The 27,739-nt window shown below is 37.0% G+C and overlaps 1 protein-coding gene across 2 annotated transcripts; it reads left to right on the top strand.

The window, feature by feature from the left end:
• On the top strand, positions 930-25,745 carry LOC109830179 (non-lysosomal glucosylceramidase-like). Of its 2 annotated transcripts, none has more exons than XM_020397355.1 (20): positions 930-970; positions 1,141-1,231; positions 3,499-3,609; positions 4,641-4,697; positions 4,804-4,874; positions 14,513-14,612; positions 17,485-17,555; positions 17,818-17,918; positions 18,008-18,111; positions 18,196-18,249; positions 18,433-18,488; positions 18,596-18,634; positions 18,773-18,917; positions 21,179-21,360; positions 21,442-21,509; positions 22,217-22,289; positions 22,371-22,432; positions 22,504-23,428; positions 23,726-24,016; positions 25,240-25,745. In XM_020397355.1, exons 2-20 carry the CDS (start codon positions 1,157-1,159, stop codon positions 25,511-25,513), a joined length of 2,859 nt encoding a protein of 952 aa, XP_020252944.1. In that variant the 5' UTR covers positions 930-970; positions 1,141-1,156; the 3' UTR covers positions 25,514-25,745. The 2 variants fall into 2 exon arrangements, with proteins under 2 accessions (XP_020252944.1, XP_020252943.1); XM_020397354.1 differs by having other exon boundaries at positions 1,130-1,231.

Genomic DNA, 27,739 nt, shown 5'->3' with positions numbered 1-27,739 from the left:
AAAATTTATAGATATTAATTTCCTTCTAAAATGGGCGGAAATCTCTTTGAAATCTGACGCATTCATTATTTAAATAATAAAACACATTAACACTTTTCTATGAAGTTCTCACTTTTCTATAAAGTTGGTGGTGTTTGGTTACATTTCTATAAATTATAGGAAATGTTGCTATTTTCCCAAAAGTTATAAGTCGTTTTCTTGTTTTGAACCAAACAAGCACAATGCAAAAAATAAGAAAATTTGTACTTTTTAACTTCTCAAAACTTTTCTTATAATTTTTTTAAGAAATACAAGGAAATCAAATTTTGGATGGAAAACATTTCCTATAATTTATAGAAATGTAACCAAAACACCCCCTTAGAAAAAAGAAAAAAAAAAGAGTATCCACGTAATTTTGAAAAATCAAGTGTAAAGTATTTCTACCATCAGCGCACAAAATATGCACTTTTGTAAGATAAATTGAATAAATTCGTATATCTATTTATCTAGGCAACTAGAATTATCATTCTTGAATGGTCATTTTAAAAAAAAAAACATATTTGAAATCTTAAAAAAAAAAGAAAATCAAACCTATCCCAGGATTGGCTATCCCAGGTACTTTTTAAGTGCAAACAGAACCCAAAAGCACTAATTCCGTGTATTTAACAAATTAACGATTTAATGTAAAAACAGTCTTCTAATTAAATAAAAAAAACTTAGGGTTCTGAGAGAAAATTGTCCTTCTAGAATTTCTCAGTGTTCCGCGTTCACATCTGAAAATCCCCACTTAAAAAATATTATCCGTTTTTAGGCGCAAATTCTTAATCCCAGTCGTTAATTGCAAAAATAAAGCTAATCCAGTGGTCAAAGTTCACTAACAGAAAGTCAACCTACGGACCAAAAAAATTTATATAAATACCGTTGCTTTGAGTTCACTTCCACGTGGCAAACTTCAAAGGGTCGAAAACTTCAGAAATCTCCTTGATCGCAGGTTAGGGGTTCTTTCTTCTCTCATTTCGATCTCAAATTTTCTTTACTTTTTCTTACTCGAATTCTGTATTTTCATCTAATTCACCTTGTACGATTTGGATTCTGATTCAATTTCCCCCAAAAAATTTAACTGATTTTCGTGATTTATGTCTACAAAAAGCTTGACTGTAGGTAGGGGGAGATTACGATGTCTGAGAATGGATTTGAAAATGAGGAGAAGGATGATTTAGATCACGGCGTCACGGAGAAAGATGCTTCCTTGGTAATTCTTTCATATTAATTTTGTAGTATCAAGCGTATGCTAGGGTTTAGTACTTACTGTAATTTTGTATTGAAGCTTGCAAAGTTCAAATGTCAGGTTGGCGGCTTATTTCTAGTGTCCCAAGACTCCCAACCTAAATGAAACTTTGCATGTTGGCGAATCACTATTATTCTAGCCAAATGAACCGGCTAACCTGTTAATATGTGCTACCTACAATTTTAGTTAAGTGTTAGTTGCATTTAACCTTAGACAAGTTGTCATTTTGTCATTTATGCGTGCCCAAGCACAATCGAAAACGACTATTAGATAACTCAATCCACACCAAGATGTACTTTCAGGACATCAAGAAGTGCATATGCCATTTTGCTGTGACAGGGTATAGGTTCATTATCTCTGTTCTTTTAGTATATCCTATAGAATAACTCTAGCTGATAGCATGTTTTCATATTATGAAATATTGTCCCTGTGGAAATCAACTCCCTGAAGCCAACTCCCGATATATGATAAAAGACGAGGAGAGTATATTCGCAAGTGCACCTTGGCTTTTAGAAGTATAGTGGCTTTCTGTTTTTCAGATTCGGAAACAACCTTTCCCGTTATACTTTGATTTTAATACTAAAGGAAACTATGAGTGAACTTGAAACTCAAAGGAGACCTGCCACCTATGATGCACGGATACGGATAAGGGACACGGATACGACACGGCCACGGATACGGCATACGACAAAATCCAAAAAAATAGGATACGGGGATAAGACAAGGATTTTTTTAGAAAAAAATATTATTATATATAGAAAAATTTATAAAATTCAACTAACAATCTAAAATATGAATCTATCACATAAAATTCAACTAACAATCTAAAATATGAATCTATCACAAAATAACAAGTTTGTAAACAAAAAGTACCTCAAGATCTAAAATATGAATCTATCACAAAATAACAAGTTTGTAAACAAAAAGTACCTCAAGATGAAGTGGAAGCTAAGAGATTGAGAGAGAGGATTAGGGTTAGGGTTAGGGTTAGAGTTTTTTCTTATTTTCTTTCATTTGAATCAGCTGAGGATCGAATCGAACGGGAGATTTGAGAAATAAGGATGGGTTTTTTAATCGAACGGTTCAGGTTGGATTTTAACAACCAAACCCGCAACCCGAATGAATCGGCCTTCGGCAAATCCAAACCGTGTCCGAGCTCCTTTGACCGTGTCCGAGCTCCTTTGACCGTGTCCGAACCTAATTTGACCGTTGACCCGTGTCGGACACGGTTTGACCGTGTCCGACACGTGTCGTGACGAATCCGTGTCCGATTCGAGTCGGACACGGATTCGTGACCTCCGGGGGAGAATCCGTGCTTCAGAGCCTGCCACAAGTTCTGAAACAAATCAAGGCCTAAAATTTGCAAGCTTATAATTGAAATTGAAGTTGGAACTTTGGAAGCTCATAATCGAAATTGAAGATGCAGGATACCATATTCCAGAGAGCACATGCACATCTTTCTAGAGAAATATTTTTATTCTAATACATTACCCCTTTTACAGTTTTAGACTTTCCCATTGGCTACATGTAACATACATGAACAAGTAATATAATCCCTTCTCTACTAACTTTAATCGCAGTGTTGTTTTTCGAATCTTCTCTTATATTTTCCGTATCTATCTGCCAGGAAACCTCTATATTCCTCATCTAATTGATATATTTTAATTTGGACCAAAACCATAGCTTATCAAAAGGTGGAATTATAATTACATAACCGACAAGTGGTATTCTAGTTTAAGAAATTATTGTTATTAGGATTGCATATGGATATTTTAGTGGTGGATGTTTAACATTATCAACATTATTGAATAACCATGGACTTAGTTTTAAATAGCATGCCTTTCGCCCATTCTTTCACCCATTCTCATAAAGTGCAGAAAATCCTGCTTCTGAAATGCAATAGACACCTGAATGCATATAAACATCTTCTCTATCCATGATTTCCATTTCTGCCTTCTTTGAATCTACTTGGTTTTGAGCCCAGATTATTAAGGTTCAAGTATACGCTTGAAAAAGACCACAAATGGATCGTGACTAGTAATTTTATAATAACTTTACGCAGTAGGTATTACTTGTATTCTTTTTACTGTGGAACTAACTATACATGAATTTTGATAATTGTATTTATGAAGTCACGTAATTATAATATACTATTCTTAGTTTTAGGTTTTCAATCATTTAGATGTTCCTTGGTGTATCTTTTACTTATCTGTTATGTTTTATTATTATAGGTCAAAGTGGATTCTGGACAACTGCCAATTTTAACGTGGAAAAGGAAATTGAGCGATAAGGGAAATAAACTGTCACATTTTACACTAAATTTTCGAGAGATGTTGGAATTGGTAAGTTTAAATGTTAGATATTTATATTTATTTTACTATTAATTCTTTTTCCCCATCTGCATAGGGGATAGTTGTTTTAGCATTTACAAATTTCAGACATAAGAAAATGGTCAATTTTACTGCTATTTAGTAGCTATGTTATACAATTTGATTGCTTTGACGTTAATGGTCAGTCATAATTATTTGTTTTAAGATTAGTTCTCCTTATTTTTTGTTGCTGCAAACTAACCAAGTTATTTTCACCCTTCTTGTGTGGTTGAAATTCATATTTTGGGTTTTAAAAGATATTTGATTCATGTGGCAGACCACTAGTTGCCATAGTTGCAGTGTTTTAACTTCCCAAGGAATACAGGGGTGATATCATGTTGAAAGCGATACATAATATTTGAACAGGTTCTGCATATAATCTAATTAATTTACCATTGATGGGAGAAAGTTTTGACAATAACGGTGGTGCTATCAAGTTTCAAATCTCTCACTATTAGACATTAGTTTTGCCAAATATATTGAACAACTTGTGCTGGTAATATATTTTTAGGGTGAGTAAGCAATATGACATGAAGAAACCATGTCTGTAGCATAAAATGAAGGTGTCAGGTATGGTATAACCTAAACATGACTTTCTGCAACACTGTCAGTTCCTAGTGATGTATTTAAATGATTCAGAAACTTTGTAAAATAAATGAAGTGAATTCTAAAAAAATAATAAATCTTGCTACTTGGAGGGAACCCAGAAGGTAGCATATTTGATGAAAAAACAGTTGTAATGTATGGACCGTATGGTTCATTATAAAAGTGACTTGATGCAATACTGTTAATTTCTTAAGATGCGTAACAATTAAATATGGAATATGCAAAGAATTTTTCTGATCAGATTTTATAGTTGCTAATATTAGAATTTTTCTTATGATCTATAAATAAGATGTTATACTTTCACATTATGCTTCAAATGATGGTAGGATATTCACATGTTATTTAGTTATATTTCTTTTACTGATGGATTGGCTTATTTGTTTACTGATGTCTGATAGGCTCCCTTAGGTATTCGTTTAGGGCGACATCTCATACGGGAAGCGGCAAAAGGAAGGGTGCACCCTTCTTTCTGAGCATGAATGTTTTGACAACATTTAGCTACATTACTTTTATTTTCTTCTTCTATGAAATACTCTCATTTGGAGCTTTATCATTTTCCAGGCTATCATAATTGATCCCACAAAAAAGCATTTCACGACATCTTGTCAAGGTGTTCCTTTGGGTGGCATTGGGTGGGTCTTTAGAACATTCTTATTGTGTTTTCTTTATGACTGTTTCGCTTACACCCATTATCATGTGTTGGAATTAGTTAGAAAATAAATTTGATAACTACCCAGAGATATTTCCCCATAGATGAAAATATAAATCTAGTAAATAGAACTTTCATTTTTTTTAGACTTTGAACCAGATTGTCTCTATTAGAAGGAATTGAGCTAGTTACCTCTGTTAGAATTAAGTATTGGGTTATCGGGTTAAGACCCAATAACCTATTACCATTTGTACTCCTATATATATGTATCCATGAGGAGAAACCCTAATAAGATTCTGATTTACCATTTCAACATGGTATCAGAGGCGTCACTCTCCAAACCCTAAAAAAAACAGTTACTGTAGCTTGAACCCTAGCCGCCGTCGTCAATCATCTGAGCGAAGAAGGCGTCGATCTCGACTGCTGTTCGTCTTCTACGCTCGCCGTCCTCAGCCGTCGCCGTCGTCGTTTGCGCTCACCGCTGTTGTTGTTGTCGTCGTCGTCGCGTCGTTGTCGAGTCGTCGTCGCGTCGTTGTCAAGTCGTCGTCGTCATCGGATATCGTCTGCCCCTCTCAAGCTACTGTGTTCGTGGCTCAGATCTGTGAATTTTTTTGTTTCTTGTTTATGTTTGGGCCCTTTGTTTGATCTGTGTTTTTTATTTCGGGCTTGTTTTCTGAAGTGAGAGGAGTAGTTGTACTGTTGTTGATGAGGATGGAAGCTTGTACAGAAATTAAAAAAACAAAAAAAAGAAAACAAAACAAAACTAAACNCACACACACACACACATATATATATATATATATATATATATATATATATATATAAAACCAAAAAAAAACACTGAGTTGAGATCTTAACCTTCGGGTTCTATGCTGACCTTCGGGTTCTACTCTAACCTTTCGGGGTTCCTATTCTAACCTTTCAGGGTTCCTATTCTAACCTTCGAGTTTTCTATTCTAACCTTCGGGTTCTATTCAAACCTTCGGGTTTTATACAAGAAGATTGTGTACTGTCCTGTTATGTAACAATGGCAGGATCTGACATCTCTTATGCTACTACTACTATCCCTACTACTGCTGAGATCTTTGCCCCCAAAGTTGTATTGGGGATCACAGTGAAGTTAAATGGCACCAACTATCTACTTTGGACACAAGTCTTCTGCATCTTCATTGGTATTCAGAATAAATTAGCTCATCTTCTGACCCCACCTCCCGTATCTACAGATCCTACGTATCATACATGGATCTCTGCTGACTGCAGTGTGATGACTTAGCTTCTTAATAGCATGGAAGCTCAGATTAGTAGCAGTGTCATGTTCTCGAACACTGCTCAGGAGATGTGGGATAATTTAAAAATTATGTACGGGAATGAAAAAATACATCCCGTGTGTTCGAGTTGTATGAATGCCTTTTCTCTCTTCAACAAGGCGATCGCTCTGTACCTGAATACTTTGGTGAGCTGAAAAGTTTAATCGATGAATTAGAGATGCATCAGCCTGTTGTTACGGATGCACCAACTCTGTTGGGATATCGTCGGGACCTTGTCGTCTCCAAGTTCTTGTCAGGACTGAGTCCCACTTTGCAGTCTCAGATACGTGGCCAAATACTCGGGGGTGATACTATCCTTTCCTTGACTGCTACATTCTCCAGAGTTATGCAGGTAACTACTGGAGTGACTACTACATCTCCCACACCAACCGCTCCATCACTTGACCAGTCTGCTATGTTCTCCGGATGTGGTAGAGGTCGTGGTCGTGGTCGTGGTCGAGGACGTGGTCGCGACACATGGGGAGGATGTGGCACCTTTGGGAGACAGGTTGATTCAGATAAGACTCTGCGTCCGTGCAGACATTGTGGGAGGACTAATCATATCTCTGAGAAGTATTGAGAGAAGTTTGGTCGTCCTGCATGAGCACAAATTGCTGATAGTGCACCTACCTCTGTTGATTCTCCGACTACTTCTGCTCCTTCCACTGTTCAAATTTTGCAAGCTGAGTATGACCGGTTACGTCAACTCGAGTCCTCTCAGAATAGTCATTCTGCTACTCATGCATCCTCTTCAGGTATGGATGCCTACATTGCCTCTCCTCACAAACCATGGGTATTAGATTCTGGTGCCTCTTCTCATATGACATGTATAAATGATCACTTCGTTTTTTTAAAACTGTCTGATAAGTTTCCATCGGTCCGCATTGCTGATGGTACATACTTTCCAGTTCTTGGTGATGTAGTAGTCCATGCTACTTCATCACTAACCCTTACCGACGTCTTATATCTTTCAAGATTTCCTGTCAGTTTATTGTCCATCAGTCAGTTCACCAAACACAACTGTAAAGTAATATTTTTCCTTCTTATTGTGTTTTTCAGGACCTAGCAACTAGGATGACGATTGGTTCGGGGCATGAGTGAGGAGGCATGTACTATTTAGACGATAATATGCCCGCTACTGGTCTTGTTACAGAAAAATCTGATCATCCTTTACTATGGCATCAACGTCTTGGTCATCCCTCATTATCGAAGCTTAGATCTGTCATTTCTATCCCATCATCTGTTTCTTCTTTAGGTTGTGAGTCTTGTGAACTGGGTAAGCACCATCGTGCTACCTATCCGAGTCGTATTGATAAACACAGTAGTTCTGCGTTTGAGTTAGTCCATTCTGATGTTTGGGGTCCTTGTCGTATACCTTCAGTGAAAGGTTACAGATATTTCTTTGTCTTTATTGATGACTTCTCTCGCGTGACTTGATTTTATCTATTAAAAGAGAGATCTGAGGTTTCGATTGTTTTTGAAATATTTTACAAAGAAATCTAAAACCAATTTTCCACCTCTATTCGTATTCTTCGTACCGGTAATGCGTTGGAATACATGAAACATAACATCTCTCATTTTTGTGCAAATATTGATATTATCCATCAAACTTCATGTTCTCACACTTCACAACAAAATGGGATTGCTGAGAGATTTTAGATGTTGTTAAAACCCAGATGATACATATGCATGTTCCAAAGTATTTGTGGTCTGATGCTGTTCTCAGTGCATGTTTCCTGATCAATATGATGCTCTCCTGTTCTTAATGGTACAATACCGTTCACCTGCCTTTTTCCTGTGGTTCCCCGTATTTTTAGCTGTACTTGTTTTGTTCAGGATTTGTCTTCAGGACTGGATAAAATGTCTCCACGGTCTATTATGTGTCTTTGTAGGCTACTCGTGTACTCAAAAAGGTTATCGTTGTTATAACTCATCCACCAGAAGATATCTTGTGTCTGCAGATGTAACATTTTTTGAGTTTGTTCCATATTTCTCCTCGACTGGTTCATCTCCATTTGTCAATCCATCTGTGCCTATTCCGTCTATTGCTCCTACTATTGTTCCATTACCTGCTTCTGTTCTTTCTGCTAATGGATCTTCTCCAGGACTACAAAATGCCTCTATTGTGCCATCTGCAACACCGCCAATACTGACGTATTTTTGCCGTCCAAAAGTTTTTCCCTCTGTTTCAACCGAACAATTATTTCCCGTTGCAGGTCTGTCTCATTCTAATATTTCCATTTCCTCTGATTTGGACATTTCAATTGCTCATCGGAAAGGTAAACGGTCTTGTACTAATCATCCTATATCTGATTTTGTTTCTTATGACCGTCTTACTCCCTCTTCTCGTCAGTTTGCTTTGTCCTTATCCTCTATATCTTTACCCAAGTCCTATGAGGAGGTCGTGTTAGTTCCTGCTTGGAAACTAGCCATGGATGAAGAAATGGACGCACTTGTTTCTAGAAGGACTTGGGATCTTGTATCTTTTCCGACGGGTGCTACTGTGGTTGGCTGTCGGTGGGTTTATACCTTGAAGTATCGCACAGATTGATCGATATAAAGCTCATCTTGTTGCTAAGGATTATACTCAAACCTATGGGGTTGACTATCTTGTGACGTTCTCTCCCGTTGCCCATCTCAATTCCATTCGTCTATTTTTATCTATGGCTGTTAATCTGGACTGGACAATGTTTCAGCTAGATGTTAAAAATACCTTCCTGTATGATAACTTGCAGGAAGAAGTCTATATGGAGCAACCTCTAGGGTATGCTGCTAAGGGGGAGAATACTGTCTGCAAGCATAAAGGCGATTTATGGTCTCAAACAAAGTCCACGGGCATGGTTTGAGAAATTTAGTACTGCTATATCTGGTGTCGGTTTCAAATGATGTTGGTCTGATCACTCCGTCTTTATCCGGCGCACTACATCTGGTTTGGTGATTCTGACAGCATATGTTGATAACATCTTGCTAATTGAGAGTGACCTTGCTGCCTTAGTAGAGGCTAATGAGTACCTTTCATGTCACTTTGTCACCAAAGATATGGGAAAACCCAAATACTTTCTTGGGATTGAGATTGCATATCAAAAGGACCGTTTGCTTTTATCTCAAAGAAAATATATATTGGACTTATTAGAAGAGATGTGCCTTTTGGGGTGTAAGCCAGCAAACACTCCCATGGAAGTGAATGTGGACTTGTGGCGTGATAATAGTCCTCTCCTAGATGATGCAGGCCGATATAGGAGCACACACACACACACACACATATATATATATATATATATATATATATATATATAAAACCAAAAAAAAACACTGAGTTGAGATCTTAACCTTCGGGTTCTATGCTGACCTTCGGGTTCTACTCTAACCTTTCGGGGTTCCTATTCTAACCTTTCAGGGTTCCTATTCTAACCTTCGAGTTTTCTATTCTAACCTTCGGGTTCTATTCAAACCTTCGGGTTTTATACAAGAAGATTGTGTACTGTCCTGTTATGTAACAATGGCAGGATCTGACATCTCTTATGCTACTACTACTATCCCTACTACTGCTGAGATCTTTGCCCCCAAAGTTGTATTGGGGATCACAGTGAAGTTAAATGGCACCAACTATCTACTTTGGACACAAGTCTTCTGCATCTTCATTGGTATTCAGAATAAATTAGCTCATCTTCTGACCCCACCTCCCGTATCTACAGATCCTACGTATCATACATGGATCTCTGCTGACTGCAGTGTGATGACTTAGCTTCTTAATAGCATGGAAGCTCAGATTAGTAGCAGTGTCATGTTCTCGAACACTGCTCAGGAGATGTGGGATAATTTAAAAATTATGTACGGGAATGAAAAAATACATCCCGTGTGTTCGAGTTGTATGAATGCCTTTTCTCTCTTCAACAAGGCGATCGCTCTGTACCTGAATACTTTGGTGAGCTGAAAAGTTTAATCGATGAATTAGAGATGCATCAGCCTGTTGTTACGGATGCACCAACTCTGTTGGGATATCGTCGGGACCTTGTCGTCTCCAAGTTCTTGTCAGGACTGAGTCCCACTTTGCAGTCTCAGATACGTGGCCAAATACTCGGGGGTGATACTATCCTTTCCTTGACTGCTACATTCTCCAGAGTTATGCAGGTAACTACTGGAGTGACTACTACATCTCCCACACCAACCGCTCCATCACTTGACCAGTCTGCTATGTTCTCCGGATGTGGTAGAGGTCGTGGTCGTGGTCGTGGTCGAGGACGTGGTCGCGACACATGGGGAGGATGTGGCACCTTTGGGAGACAGGTTGATTCAGATAAGACTCTGCGTCCGTGCAGACATTGTGGGAGGACTAATCATATCTCTGAGAAGTATTGAGAGAAGTTTGGTCGTCCTGCATGAGCACAAATTGCTGATAGTGCACCTACCTCTGTTGATTCTCCGACTACTTCTGCTCCTTCCACTGTTCAAATTTTGCAAGCTGAGTATGACCGGTTACGTCAACTCGAGTCCTCTCAGAATAGTCATTCTGCTACTCATGCATCCTCTTCAGGTATGGATGCCTACATTGCCTCTCCTCACAAACCATGGGTATTAGATTCTGGTGCCTCTTCTCATATGACATGTATAAATGATCACTTCGTTTTTTTAAAACTGTCTGATAAGTTTCCATCGGTCCGCATTGCTGATGGTACATACTTTCCAGTTCTTGGTGATGTAGTAGTCCATGCTACTTCATCACTAACCCTTACCGACGTCTTATATCTTTCAAGATTTCCTGTCAGTTTATTGTCCATCAGTCAGTTCACCAAACACAACTGTAAAGTAATATTTTTCCTTCTTATTGTGTTTTTCAGGACCTAGCAACTAGGATGACGATTGGTTCGGGGCATGAGTGAGGAGGCATGTACTATTTAGACGATAATATGCCCGCTACTGGTCTTGTTACAGAAAAATCTGATCATCCTTTACTATGGCATCAACGTCTTGGTCATCCCTCATTATCGAAGCTTAGATCTGTCATTTCTATCCCATCATCTGTTTCTTCTTTAGGTTGTGAGTCTTGTGAACTGGGTAAGCACCATCGTGCTACCTATCCGAGTCGTATTGATAAACACAGTAGTTCTGCGTTTGAGTTAGTCCATTCTGATGTTTGGGGTCCTTGTCGTATACCTTCAGTGAAAGGTTACAGATATTTCATTGTCTTTATTTATGACTTCTCTCGCATGACTTGGCTTTATCTATTAAAAGAGAGATCTGAGGTATCGACTGTTTTTGAAATCTTTTACAAATAAATCAAAAACCAATTTTCCACCTCTATTCGTATCCTTCTCTATTCGTATCCTTCGTACCGATAATGTGTTGGAATACATGAAAAATGACAGCTCTCGTTTTTGTGCAAATAGTAGTATTATCCATCAAACTTCATGTTCTCACATTTCACAACAAAATGGAATTGCTGAGAGGAAGCATAGACACATTTTAGATGTTGCTAGAACCCTGATGATACATATATATGTTTCAAAGTATTTGTGGTCTGATGTTGTTCTCAGTGCATGTTTTCTGATCAATAGGATGCCCTTTCCTGTTCTTAATGGTACAATACCATTCACCTGTCTTTATCCTGACAAAAAATATTTTCTTGTGGTTCCTCGTGTTTTTTGTTGTACTTGTTTTGTTCAGGATTTGTCTTCAAGTCTGGATAAAATATCTCCTCGATCTATTAAGTGTCTTTTTAGGCTACTCGCGTACTCAAAAAGGTTATCGATGTTATTACCCATCCACCAGGAGATATTTTGTCAGCAGATGTAGCTTTTTTTGAGTCTGTTCCATACTTCTCCTCTACTGGTTCATCTCCACCTGTCAATCCATCTGTGCGTACTTTGTTTATTGCTCTTACTACTATTTCATTACCCGCTTTCATTCCTTCTGCTAATGGATCTTCTCCAGGACTACAAAATGTCTCCACTGTACCATCTGCACCACCGCTACTACTAACGTATTGTCGCCGTCCAAAAGTTCCTGTCCCTCTCTCTGCTCTAACCGAACAGTCATCTCCCGTTACAGGTCTGTCTCCTTCTAATATTTCTAATTCCTCTGATCTGAACATTCCAATTGCTCATCGGAAAGATAAACTGTCTTGTACTAATCATCCTATATCTGATTTTGTTTCTTATGACCGTCTTACTCCCTCTTCTCGTTAGTTTGCTTTGTCATTGTCCTCTATATCTCTACCCAGATCCTATGAGGAGGCCGTGTTAGTTCCTGCTTGGAAACATGTCATGGATGAGGAGATGGATGCACTTGTTTCTAGAAAGACTTGGGATCTTGTATCTTTTCCGACGGATGCTACTGTGGTTGGCTGTCGGTGGGTTTAAACCTTGAAGTATCGCACAGATGGTTCGATTGATCGATATAAAGCTCGTCTTGTCGCTAAGGGTTATACTCAAACCTATGGGGTCGACTATCTTGAGACGTTCTCTCCTGTAACCCGTCTCAATTCCATTCGCCTACTTTTCTCTATGACCGTTAATCTGGACTGGACAATGTTTCAGCTAGATATTAAAAATGTCTTCTTGTATGGTGACTTACAGGAGGAAGTCTATATGGAGCAACCTTCAGGGCATGTTGCTCAGGGGGAGAATACTATCTGCAAGCTTAAAAAGGCGATTTATGGTCTCAAACAGAGTCCACGGACATAGTTTGAGAAATTTAGTACTGCTATATCTGGTGTCGGTTTTAAACGATGTCAGTCTGATCACTCCGTCTTTATCCGGCGTACTACATCTAGTCTGGTGATTCTGACAGTATATGTTGATGACATCTTGCTAACTGGGAGTGATCTTGCTGCCTTAGCAGAGACTAAAGAGTACCTTTCACGTCACTTTATGACCAAAGATATGAGAAAACCCAAATACTTTCTTGGGATTGAGATTGCATATCAAAAGGACCGTTTGCTTCTATCTCAAAGAAAATATGTATTGAATTTATTAGAAGAGATTGGCCTTTTGGGGTGTAAACCAGCAACCACTCCCATGGAGGTGAATGTGGATTTGTGGCGTGATAATAGTCCTCTCCTCAATGATGCAGGCCGATATAGTAGATTGATTAGCAAGTTGATCTATCTTACTCTAACCAGGCCTGATATTACCTTTACAGTGGGAGTACTGAGCAGGTTTATGCATAAACCTAGAGAGGTTCACTGGACTGCAACTCTGAGAATTTTAGCTTATGTTAAACCTGTCCGGGAAAAGAATTGCTGTACAAGAAACATGGACATTTACACATCTCTGCTTATTCTGATGCTGGGTATGCGAGAGATATTGGAGATAGAAAGTCTACTTCTGGATTTTGCACCTTTATTGGAGGAAATCTGATTACCTGGAGGAACAAGAAACAAGATGTAATATCTTGATCTAGTGCAGAGGCAGAATACAGAGCTATGACTCACACTGTTTGTGAGATGATATGGTTACAGAAACTGCTGACCGAGCTTGGTTTTACTCAGCCTGGATCTATGCCTATGCATTGTGATAATCAATCTGCTATCCATATTGCAAAGAATCCAGTGTTTCATGAAAGAACTAAGCACATTGAAGTTGATTGTAATTTTGTCAGAGATGCTTGGAAAAAGAAAGTGATATCTCTTCAGTTCACTCCGTCTTCATAACAGTTAGCTGACATTCTCACTAAAGCTATTTCACCTAAGGTGTTTTCCATTCTGTGTAACAAGCTGGGTATGATTGATATATATGCTCCAGCTTGAGGGAGAGTGTTAGAATTAAGTATTGGGTTATCGGGTTAAGACTCAATAACCTATTACCCATTTGTACTCCTATATATATGTATCCGTGAGGAGAAAACCCTAATAAGATTCTGATTTACCATTTCAACAACCTCCTTGGTATATTGGTTGTGACATTTAGGTCTATTACATACCATCAATTCTTCATAGTTTGGAATAGACGATGCATGCATAATTTCCCTTACAAATTCATGCTGATACAACAAACTAAGATTTACAGAGTTTTTAGGAAAAAAGTATGTAAGAATAAGAGAAATTTTACTTTTTTAAGGGTAGAAATAGTCCAGGGAATGAGCCAAATTCAAGAGTATGACCAGAAAAAAATGATAGTGGTCCATGTTATCATTGTTTAACTGCTAACTAATCACTTGAAGTATGCTCAGTTTTGTCTCTTCATTTACTCCCGTCATATTTGGAAACTGAAGGCCCAAGGCATTATTTTTCTTTTTAAACTGTTTTGTTTTATTTTTTTTATAAACAGAAATCTTACCGCCCATCTACTTTCTATTCTGGAACTAAAAACACCAGGGGAGGGAGCATTGGAAGAAGCTATACAGGCGACTTTCAGCGTTGGCAACTGTTTCCAGGAATACGTGAAGATAAACCTGTCTTGGCAAACCAATTCTCTGTAAGTCTGATGCCTTCTGTTGGATCCAATCAGTGCCATGCAAATCAAAAGTTTCTAACATTATTTTTCTTTTCACATTCTAAGAGAAGGCTCGATAAACATATCAAACAAAATCCTTTTTATGAGTTTGGAGACCTGGTATTGGCTCACTTATAATTTGTTCCAACACTTCTGTTGCATAGGTAGAGATACTCGAGAATTGATTCATAACATGGAAACCTATAACTTCCACATATATTTATTATAGGTATAATAATAAGATAATGTATAATTATATGGAGCAAATAACTACAGAGAACAAGGGAGTCATGGAGTCATGGTTTTGGTTTTGAGGTCAATGTCAAATATTAAAGTTAAGTATACAATTGTTCAACATGTGCAAACTGGATGTTCTCTAGGTTGATGGAACGGTTTTGTTTTTGCAATGTCTCTATGATCCAGATTCTATATTCCAATCTATGTTACTTTCCATTCGTACGCTAAGTTTCCAGTTTGAGAATCCATGTCTTTTATTCAGTCACATCGTATGATCGTAATAAGGGGCAGAAATAATACTGGCAATATTTTGTTTTAACCTGCTGTATTGTTGCATCCACCATATATTGGATGCAAACTGGGTGTTTGCGTTTGCTGATCAGATGGATTGCGTATCTGCCCAAATGCCCTGATAAACTAAGTTTGATGTCACTATTTGGATTTATTTAGAGGCATCGTGTCCTTGATGTTTGTTCAGCAAACAGCTCTCTCTTACATGGTTTACATGAGGACTTGTTCCATCCACTCCCTAGAGGAAGTAGTCTCTCCATTGGTTAGGGGAGTGCCCTTGTAGTATCTACAACATATATAAAAAAGCCTAGAGACCTGCTTGTTCCGTCGGACCTGCTTGCTTCGGCAACACTGGTGTGAACTCTTAACCTCATCATTTTTTGAGAAACTGATCAAACCACGATTCTGAAAACAAGGGTTTGATTTCTTTTTTGCTCTTCTATTGTAGACACCAAGCTTTGGCCCATGAAAAGGGTGTAGTTAATACCGTATAGTAGGTGGAAGGTTAAGTTGTGGAAGGTGTCAAACGATTCCACATACATCATTAAAAAGGTGAAACCTATGTACTATTTTAATTTCTCATGCCAACCTACTAATTGCTAGGCTTCTTCCATTTATTCACTTCCCCTAACTGCTCTATAATGTCTTTTTCATGATGAATCTGTCATTCATGTTAGGAAAATTATTACTACTTTAATTTATTAAATATTTATTTTGTTTAGGACTAAAGGCTTTATTTTTTTGGTTATCTGCACTTTGGTGCCCTAAAGATAGCATCTTTTTTGAGTTTATTACCTCAGAGTTTTTCTCTAACACTTATTCATGATATGTGGTCTAGATGTAATGCCTTGTTTATTTAGTAGAGGCTTAACTAATATATCAAAGGACTTCTGTTTTCTAACCCGAGCTTTTAACCTCATTATAATGATATAAACATAAGAAATATAGAAATCATATATTTCTAAGATACTATGATTGCAACTTTGTCCGCTAGAACTCATAGATGTTTAACACAAAATATCTGCCACTTACGTTCTTATCACGTGATTAGCGACCGGATAAATGGATGCAAATATATGTCATGCTAATCACATGCTAAGGATGTCATAAAAGTTTAGCAAAAAATCTAATAGAATCTGGAAAAGGTGTTAAACTGAACTATTATTGAAACTTGGGGCTATCGAAGTATTAAAGAAATACTTGAGATATGAAAGTGAAATAGGATCAAAACTTTGGGTGTAGAAAAGTCAAAATAAGCCACCAAATAACCAAAAGAGCTTTGTTAGTCCCTTAAATCTTCCATATTTTGAAACTATTCTCATCAGGTCATTAAACTTGCTATTCGGTCTCCCGATTCGTAAATTATTTTGAAATTAGTCTTCCAAATAAAGAGTAGAATTAACAATTATATACATCTATTTGAAACAACTTATGAAAATTGAGAGGCTTACTAGAAATTTTGATGTACAACTACTTAATGGAGCATGCACGTGCAACAAACGTGCATCCCTCACTAGTCTCTATAAAATTGCAATACTCGAGAGTGTTACACCCTTTGAGCTCATGGTTCCTTATAGAGAACCTCATCACCGGACTTTCAACCATGAAATATCGGGCTCCAATAGGGTGGTTTCAAAAACAAACTAATCCTTTAACTTAACGTGGGAACAATTTAAGGAGGTCCAAGTATCAGGACCTCTTAATGATTAGAGGACCGGTGGCATAAAGAAGATCTCTGATTCTCCTGTGTTTGGTACATTGTGATAGCCCCATGGGCACTTGAGTCATTTAACTCACTACTATCTCACTATCCATAAGCCTTGTTCCGTCGATTCCCTCCCCTACAATGTTATTACTTATTAATAATGATTATGCTGGTTTATGTTTTGGACAAATCAGTTGCAACTTAGAATACATTGAAATGGAGAAACACACACGCGTTGGACAAATCAGTTGCAACTTAGAATACATTAAAGTGGAGAAGCACACACGCGTTGCAATGATACCCCACAACGGTAGTGCATTGGTGGAGTGGAAAATTTGCTACATGGGAAAATCATCTTCTTTTGATACACGCAAGACATGTTTGTAGCACAAACAAGCTATAGATCTATACATACACAATAAATACACATTCATGTGTACAAGCACAAACACATGCTCATGCAAATACACACATAGTGATCGATATACATGATGTAGTAACAAAATTACTTCCTACATTTTGTTTGAACTGAAGTGTTGAGGTTTTTATGGGACCTCTCGTCAAATAACATCCTGATTCGTTCTTATGATATGTTTGTCGGCAATTCATTATCCTGGATAGGTTTTCAGTTCACGCTCAGATGGTCAAAGATACTCCACAGTACTCTATCCAGGGAATCCTGAAAGGCTCAAGTAAGAAAGCTTTCATATATCTGTATTTAAAGTTCATAGAATTACTTTGAAAGTTTGGTAGAGAGGGCTTTTTAGGAGTGTTGGTAAAGATGTGCATGTGACACAGAAGTTACATTTACAAGGATGCCTCCAGTCACAACACAAGGGGAATTTTAGTTATCCACATTATTCATCAATAAAGATTGTAGTATCTATTGTTTACCTTGTCTAATGATCAGAACAAGTAAGATTTCTATCTCTATATGTTTCTTGATATTCGCAGAGAAAGTTCCATCTCAGGAATTGGATCTTGGGACTGGAACCTGGATGGAAAAAGTTCTACTTACCATGCTTTGTATCCAAGGGCCTGGACCATATATGATGGTAATCACATTTGGAATGACTTGATTCTTGACGTCTATAAAACTTTGAGGCCTTCTGATTGTTTATCTGTTATATACTTTCCAATTTAGGGGAGCCTGACCCAGATCTGAAAATAACTTGCCGTCAGGTTTCGCCATTTATTCCCCACAATTATCAGCAAAGTAGTTTACCAGTTGCAGTATTTGCATTCACGGTAGGTACTACTGCCATGCTTTATGATTATGCTAAGATAAAACTGAATATTAAGTGGTTTTTTTATAAACAATGATAATTTCAGCTTGTCAACTCGGGGGATAGTGCTGCAGAAGTAACTTTACTCTATTCATGGGCTGTAAGTCTCTCCTGAAAATTCTTAATAATTTTTGACCTTTTTCTTTCAATTGTCTTTAACTGCATTCTCTTCATATGAATCCTAAATAGATTTTGGCTACTTTTTAGGAAATTTGATGGCATATATTTTTTCATACCAAGTATCAGAAGGGATACTTTTAATGTTTTATTTTTTACCTTGCAGAATTCTGTGGGTGGGAACTCTGAGTTTTCTGGTTATCATTCAAATTCCAAAATGGCGTAAGAACAGAGTCTATATTGTCCCTATCATTTCCTTGTCATGGTGATAGCCGTAAACTCCTGCTTTTAATGCCTGAGCTTATACTGACAACTTATGATAAATTTAGTGAAAAAGATGGTGTGCGTGGAGTTCTTCTGCACCACAAGTGAGTTCAACACAGTTCTTGACAAGGCTCAACACATAAGTATCAAATTCTTTTTACTAAATAGTAACTATTCTGTTCCAGCTCCATAGTAATGGCTTCGTAATATACAATCCTGAAGCACTGTTTATATGCATACAGAACTGCTAATGGGCAATCACCGGTAACATTTGCAATAGCAGCACAAGAAACAAGAGATGTTCATGTCTCGGAATGTCCTTGTTTCGTGATATCTGGGAACTCTGATGGATTCACAGCAAGTGACATGTGGCATGAAATAAAAAAGGTTGTGCCATTTTTTGATTTCACGCATTTCCTATTCTGAATGATATAAAAAAGTATTTCTTTTCCTTCATATTATTATTTTTGTGAATCTTGATCCACTCAATCTCTTCAGTTGGTGTTCTACTATCCGTCTCTTCCCTTTTCTCTTCATTGTGGTGCAGCTATAGGTTATTTTGGTGATCTTTGTAATTCACTTATGCAGTATTCTATATTTATTAGCTACTCTCATCTGTTTACCTGTTGTATTTGTATGACATCTAAGCAAAACTGCATATTGACTTTGTTACTAGATGTTTGTGCCCCATTTACTTGTGGTATATCTATATAACATCATGTAAGGCACTAGAGAAGCTAGTTATGTTAAATGTAGTCTCTTTCTAAATATGATTTATATAAAAATCATGCCCAGATTTTTTTTGTCTGTATGCAATCACATGCAAACAATACTAGTAGATTGCATATATCATGTTTAATAGCTTCCTCCAAAAATGTGACCTTGAATAATGTCGCATTATTCAATTAACCTCAGATGCATTTTGTTTTTGTTTCTTTCAATTGTATTTTATCAGATTGTAGATAGATAAGGAGGGTTTTGTATGCTAATTCAATTTGTATTTGAGATCTAATAATCAAGCTAGCTGTGGGGGTCTGAGTTTGAGACCAGGCATATCAGTTGAGATTATGATATACTTTTGGGGTTTCTCAAACGATATGCATGTCCAAGATACCTTAGGAGTAGAAAAGGACCAGTGTGAAACTAGAGCAAAATTGAAATTAGACCGAAGCGTGGCATCCAATCCAATCAAGGGATGTGAAACGGAAATGAATAGAAAGTTGAAAAAATAACTTAATAAGAAACCATGCGGCTACCTGCCAAAAAGAAAGGTAGGCAGCGTAGCAGCTTTCATATCGTCCTCAGACGAAGGGACGGGGGTTGGGCCCTCAAGGGGATCGGGCTGCTTCAAGGCAGATAAAGTTAATCAAGCTCGATACAGGCAGCCTTGGGGTCAAGCTTGACATGCTAAAGGCATATAACAGACTAGAATGGGGCTTCCCGGAGAAAGTGCTTAGTCTCTATGGAATCATCCAGACAGGGATTTATGTGTAGGAAGTTATCATATTGCGGAAGTCTTATGGTAATACAAGAATATAAATAGAGTTCATTATTTTACAACAAAAGGTCAAATTATGAATCAATTTGCTTAAGTAGTACTAGGTTTGTTAGAGATAGAAAGTTAGATCTAGTTCTTTTGGACCCATTTAATTATGCTTATATACGGACCATCTTAAGATACTATGAACTTCAAATTTAGTTTCACAATCTAGACTATCTCCTTTAAAAAAATGCTGAACCAGCGTGCAGGCAAGGTTCTATTATTGTGGAGTTCCCGTTCCTTTTAAGCATAAAGTCTTCAATGGACAATTGAATCTGTCTCTATTAATCTCAGTGAAACTTGGGGAATTATATCCACTTTTGTGAATCTATTTAGCCTGAACCTGCCTCACAATGGCTCTATGGTTTGAAGATTCCTTAAAAAGATCTGTCAGAAAAATGCTGTTATGAATTTTATATTATATTATTATTTTGTTAATAATGAGAACTCAGGGAAATAGGAGGATGACGGAGATTTTAGTCCACTAATAACCCTCTGGAACAGATGATATTTCATGTGCAACTTATCAATTTTGATGGGAACCCTACGTGCTAATGAATAGTATCAAAGGAAATCCAAGCGAGATTGACGAAAGCATGCCAGGCAGAAAATGACAGAAGTCAGTAGATGTGGATAAAGTCCTCGCGAGAAGGGTGATTACCTAACTTGCAAAAAATAAAGAATTGTTATACCTACAGTGCTAGTTCAAATGTTTTCCCTGATAACTGAGAGCCAATTTTTTTTCTCCATAATCTACTATACTGAATCAAACGACAACACATATATAAGGCTTTCCAGACTGCTGGAGGGATTTTCTATCATTTTTTAGTTGTCTAATAATTCAGGTAGTATTATTAAGCACCTTCAAATTCTAAATTATTCTGTCATTGCCACATAGTTACATACCTTTTTTGATCATTATGTGCTATACACCCCCCCCTTCTCTTTCACGGCTAATTTTTGTATGTATGCTCCACCTACAAATTCCTTTCTATCAAGATTCACGTAGAACATCTATTACACCGCTTAAATCTGAATGAAGTATCGTTTGGTTTTTTTCGTTGTCATAATTGTTGTTTGATAAGTTGATATATATTTATTTTAATAGCATGGATCCTTTGACAACCTTGGTTCGACCGATAAATTTATGCATTCGGAACCAGGTTCATCTATTGGAGCAGCTGTTGCAGCTTCCGTGACTGTTCCTTCTCAAGGTTCCTGTACTGTTACATTCTCTTTGGCATGGGCTTGCCCAGAAGTAAAGTTCCCTAGTGGAAAGATTTATCATAGGTAACTTTAACTTCTCATGGGTAAATGATTAATTAAGAGAGCTAACTCTAGTTCACATGCTGATGTGATTTACTGTTCCAGACGTTATACCAAATTTTATGGCATAGATGGAGATGCAGCAGCAAGACTTGTGCATGATGCCATCATTGGTAATTGGATAAACATGTTACTGGCAGTTTCTTGATTGTTTAATTCACTGACTTTTTATTTGAGTAACTTGTTATTAGAATATAAACTTATAACCCCCAGATGTCATCCCAACTTTGGATTTTTGGTATATTGGAGGTACTTAAAGATGGTATCTGGTCAACCCAGATTCATATCTCATGATATGCATTTGAAGCGGATTTAAGACAAAAGTATGCTGTGTAAAATAGGATAGTTTTTGGCTCGTAAAAAAAGGATGCTCAACCTCCTTGGGTGTAATAAAATATAAAACTATGACCCTCTAGACTACCCTCATTTTCACTTCAGAGTTTTGGTTTAGCAGAAGGAACTTCAAGATTAGTTAAAGATTTTTCTGAGGAATTCTAGTTAAACATTTTGATACTGGATATAACCTAATACCCCTGCACAAGCGTTATATGAGATATGAATAGCCTCTTCACTTTATGATTACGCTACAATAATAGGTTTATTAGATTTTATATGATATAGTAAAAGAGTAATTTAGCATCGTTGATGTTTGCTTTCTCATACTTCTGCATGTGTAATGTACACATATTGATGCTAGCTCTCATACTTTTGCATGTTATTGACTGTTTGTTCTGTTTTTTTATGTTTTCCTAGTGTCAAAATACTTTCCAAGCTATGAATTAATTTGTTGAATCATCTTTACTTTTCCTTTCAAATTAAGAGCATCCATCATGGGAGTCCCTGATTGAAGAATGGCAAAGACCTATTCTGCAAGACAAGAGACTTCCAGAATGGTAAAATCTTGATACTAACCTCTCTAACTGCTCGACTAACTTCGCTTGCATAATGATTTGAAGTTTGGAGGTACTTGGCAGGTATCCTATCACTCTTTTCAATGAGCTCTACTATCTTAATGCTGGAGGGACGATATGGACAGGTTTGACGCATTGATAATTTGTTAGAGGTCCAATCTAGTTGGGGGGTTCTACTCACTATGTCTTTATACAGATGGCTCACCACCATTACAGAGTTTAGCATCAATCGAAGGAAGGAAGTTCTCCCTTGATATGTCAAATTTAGATTGCGAGAAGTTGGTTGAAATCGTTCCAGAAAATAACACTGCCACTGACATCCTAGGCAGGATGTCATCAGTGCTTGACAAAATGCATTCTCCCATTGCATCAAATTCTGCTTTTGGTACGAGTTTACTCCAAGGAGATGAAAATATTGGCCAGTTTCTCTGTCTTGAAGGGATTGAGTATATCATGTGGAACACATATGATGTTCATTTCTATTCATCTTTCTCCCTGGCTTTGTTATTTCCAAAACTTGAGCTCAGCATTCAAAGAGATTTTGCGGCAGCAGTAATGATGCATGATCCTGAAAAGGTGCAACTTCTACGTGATGGAAAGTGGGCTCCAAGAAAGGTTCTAGGTGCTATTCCCCATGACCTCGGGCTATTTGATCCATGGTTCAAAGTAAATGCTTATATGCTTTATAACACAGATAGATGGAAAGATCTAAACCCTAAATTTGTTTTGCAAGTTTATAGGGACACAGTACTCACGGGTGATAAGTCTTTTGCACGAGCAGTTTGGCCTGCAGTCTATACTGCCATGGCTTACATGGATCAATTTGATAAGAATGGAGATGGGATGATTGAAAATGAAGGCTTTCCTGATCAAACTTACGATGTGTGGTCAGTTACAGGTGTGAGTGCATATTGTGGTGGGCTTTGGGTGGCTGCTCTACAGGCGGCTTCAGCAATGGCACGAGAAGTTGGTGATAAAGCTTCCGAAGAGATGTTTTGGAATAAATATGAGAAGGCAAAATCAGTGTATATGAAATTGTGGAATGGTGCATATTTCAACTATGATGATAGTGGTGGCAAGACAAGTTCATCAATCCAGTCCGATCAATTAGCTGGACAATGGTATTATTCTGATAGATTATGTAGTTTAATGTTGAGATCTATTTACTACTCTTGCTTAACGAGCCGCTTTGAGAAATTCAATCCTTGTTATATTAGTTGATTTTTCATCTATTTTCTAATATTGTGCAGATTATAACTGATGTTGCTATGGTATATGCTACTCCCAATAACTTTCATCTTTATCACTGCTTTATGAATTTCATATTAGTAGGATGTTTAGATCAGTACTAACCAATTTACCCTTATTCATTGCATATGGCGGTTTCTGTTAATTATTGACCTCGTATCATCTTTCAGGTATGCGGTAGCGTGCGGGCTTCAGCCAATAGTTGATGCAGAAAAAGCTCAAAGCACGCTTGAAAAGGTTTACTCTTTCAATGTCCTTAAGCACAAGGATGGAAAGAGGGGAGCTGTTAATGGGATGAGACCAGATGGAAGTTTTGACTTGTCTGCAATGCAATCAAGAGAGATATGGTCTGGAGTTACGTATGCTGTTGCTGCTGCTATGATTCAAGAAGGCATGGTAGACGTGGGATTCAAAACTGCTCAGGGCATCTACGAAACTGCCTGGTCTGAGCAAGGACTTGGGTTGGTTGTCTTTTCCTTTTCTCACTAGCTGTGAGATACAACCTCCTTTTTCTCTTTCTCACACACACAGAGAGGAAATACAAATAAATAATATTGCATGCACATTAAAAAATACCTGTTTCGGTTTAGAGTTCACTATGACTCACTTTTTTCTCTTCATTTTCTTGTTCTGTTCTTCAAATCTTGTTTTTGAGAGTAAAAGATGAATACTATCTTCTCCAAATTTCTGGAGGAAGAAATTCTCCTTTCTTTGCAATCTCATATGCTTTGAATTTTCAAACACGTGCCCCACATTCGAAATTCTCTCCCAGTTATCTGCAACTAGGACATTGTTGACCATTATTTGTTTATCTCTTGGCACCGGATCTCTGAAGTTAATTAGGCGTACTGAAACTTGATGTTTGTTTGAGCTTAGTAATTTCTCATGAACCATGTAGTTCTTTTCAATAAATCGAACCATTTCAGTTACTTATTCTGCATTATACTTTAGTCATCTATGCCTTTTCCTAGCTAATGGAGTTGGCAGGGGAGTGCAAATATATATATTGAGTATGCGCTACATCTAATTTGACGAAATTCAACTGGTACTTATCAATCAGACGCCAAACAACCCCTGCAATTTGTATTAAAATCCTGCACTGGGAAACAGTGGACATGAGAAGGACTTCCCACAAAACCGAGTTGATCATCTTGGAATGGGAAACCTACTTATTTATGCATTTTCAAGCTCATTTAGCCAAAGGGAAACCCACCAAATATCCTCCTAGACTAGGAAAAACTGTTGAAGGAGGGAAAACGGTGACTTTGCAATTTCCTATTCTTTCATCTAAATATTCCTTTTTCAAGCTTGAGATGCATCAAATGAAGGTGACTTCTTCCTAATGCTTTTATAATACTATTTGTGTTTCCCCTGCTAGGAGTTCCGTAATTTTCAGGTTCATTTCTCCGTTAAACACTTTGGCTTCCTTTTAAGAATTTCATTTATAATTTCCTTCTACTCGTTTTTCCTCTATCAGCTTTTGCTATATTTCCTATACTTTTTCCTGCTATGATTCATTTTGCTAGCCTTCATGCTGGACATACAATGCTCTTATTATGTTTGTAGTCAACGAGATGATGTACTTTTAACATGTTCTGTAAAATTAATCTTACTCGTTTTCTTCATAATGCCCATTTTCTTATAATTCACTTACCAATGCTTACCAACATCCGACTTTCAATAGGTACTCTTTTCAAACTCCTGAAGCCTGGAATACCAAGGATGAATACCGCTCTCTCTGCTACATGCGACCACTGGCAATATGGGCAATGCAATGGGCATTGTCACCTCCGAAACTACACAAAGAAGCGGGAGCTGATACAAAAGAAGACACTCATCTGAAGCATCATATGTCATTCTCAAAAGTTGCGAAGATGCTCAAATTGCCAGAAGAAGAGCATAGTAAAAATGTTCTTCGTGTTATCTACGAGATTACATGCAATCGATTAAGGTCATGATGGGGGTTGTAGACTCTTGAGGAACTTCTTCAATCTTCATAAAGGAATGGGATGAGGTTTGTGCATTGATTTTGTGGTAGTCCAATTTGTTTTACTAATTGTGTGACTGGATTGAATGTGTGCTGCAATAAACAGAAACTCGTACATTATTCCATGTATTTAATAACATTTCATATGCACCAAATAGCTGAAACGAAGTCTGCTGATGTATCACATTTTACGTAGCAATATCCTTCTCTTTTCTAAAATTAGCTTTGAACGCTAGTCCGAAGAGATGGAACTAACGTTGCTCTCATACCATTTTAAGGTTTTACGTTCGCTAAATTTGACTTTTAGGAGATATTAACATCTATCAAGTATTAATTTCTTAATTCAATTATGGTCCTTGTTAAGTTCACTTTAGTAATATTTCCCCAATTTCCTTTTTCAATGTTATAATATCTCCAATGAGTTTCCAAACTATCATTATCTGTTTGGTTATTTGCACTTTAATATCCCAATGTTCCACTTATCAATTCTGACACCCTAAAGATCTCTTTTAAATATTTGATACCCCAAAGTTGAGAAATTGGCAATATAACACCCCCAACGCTAACTATATTCCTCACTTTCTCTAAGCTCAAAAAATGAAATTTTACAAGAAATTTTATTTCTTATTCACCCTTTCACATTGAGATTTCGAAATTTTATTTCTTAGTCACCCCTATTTTCACTCTCTTTTTTTATTTGATATGATGAATTTTATTTTCGGCATCAAATTGTCAAAAAAATAAAAATAAAAATTCATCATATCAAATAAAAAAAGAGAGTGAAAATAGGAGTGACTAATTTCAAATATTTAGAAGATTTTAGGGACCTACTGGCAATTTTAATGATTTGGGGGTCTAATTTCAAAATATTAAAGATTTGAGGACTAGTATAGAATAACACAAAAAATACACGAAAGGATATAATTTTGGATTTTCTTTTTCGGGCCTGTTCGGTTTGCTCAAAAAAATGAGAAAACACCCGCCACCTCACATTTCAAGAAATCCCCCATGTGTCACATAGGTTTTTGGTTTCAAGAGTTTTCCATTTCTTCAGTTTGGTTCGTTTTGAAATTTAGAGAAATGAAACGCCACGTAGGATGCCACATCACATTTTTAAGAAATGTGTTTTCACAATAAAAATCTCTGAAAACACTTGGAAATGTCAATTCAATGAATTTTTAATATTTAAAAGCACTGTTGGAACAATGAATAGAATTAAACAGATTATATAAATGTTTCCATTTCTCTTTCCTTTTTTTTTGTTCAAACGAACACAATAAATAGAAAACACGTGCACTGTTACTATTGCGGCTTCTTTTGTCTCTTTATGTGACTTGGCGGTTTCAATGGGTGATTTCTTAGCGAAACGAACACAAAAAATGAAATGTGGAAAAACTCTTGAAATGTCATGATATCAAATGAAATGTGATATTTCCATTTCTTGTTTTTTTCGGAAAACAACCGAACAGGCCCTTCATGGAAATCAACTTTGAAATAAGTCAAATTGACAGAAACCACATTTCAAGTGTTTTTTTATACTGAAACCACATCATAAGTGGGTTTATCTTTCAATCAACCACCCAAGAGTAATTTCTATACAAATTTTATTCTAATTATAAAAAAATGCCCTCCTCCTCCATTTTACTGTAGTTGTGGGTATTTTCGGTATTTAGGACAAAATTTAAACAGAAATGCTTTTTTATGGTTGAACCCACTTATAAAACGACTCTTGTATAAAACGGATTTTGTATAAATAAAAGATTAAAGCCCACTTATAAGACGGTTCTTGTATAAAAAACTTAAAATGTGGTTTCTATCAACTTGACCTATTTTAAATGTGGTTTTCATAAAAAATCTATGATTTTTTCATCAAATATGAATTAATGGAATGACAAAATTACTCTATTGGTATTTTTTGTAGACCCGCTTAGCCAATTTCGTATCTTTTGTAGCTCCGACGTCTTATTGTTATTTAAAGTGAACCAAATATGTAATTAGACCCTTTTATAAATCACCAGTAATTTTTTTTGAAATACAGTTTATTGAATCTTTACTAGTTTGATAGAAGCCCCTCAAATCACTGAAATTTAACCCTCACACCCCCCAAACCAGCGTCCGCCCGTCCTCCCCTTCTAACGCTCCGCCGCCTTCCCTTCCCCTTTTCATGTTTCTTGATGGAGGGAAGAGCTGTGGGTGA

This window comes from Asparagus officinalis, chromosome 2 (assembly GCF_001876935.1).
Source record: "Asparagus officinalis chromosome 2, Aspof.V1, whole genome shotgun sequence".
NCBI lineage: Eukaryota > Viridiplantae > Streptophyta > Magnoliopsida > Asparagales > Asparagaceae > Asparagus > Asparagus officinalis.
Note: the sequence above shows the minus strand (reverse complement) of the source record. Positions and strands in the feature narration are given on the sequence as shown.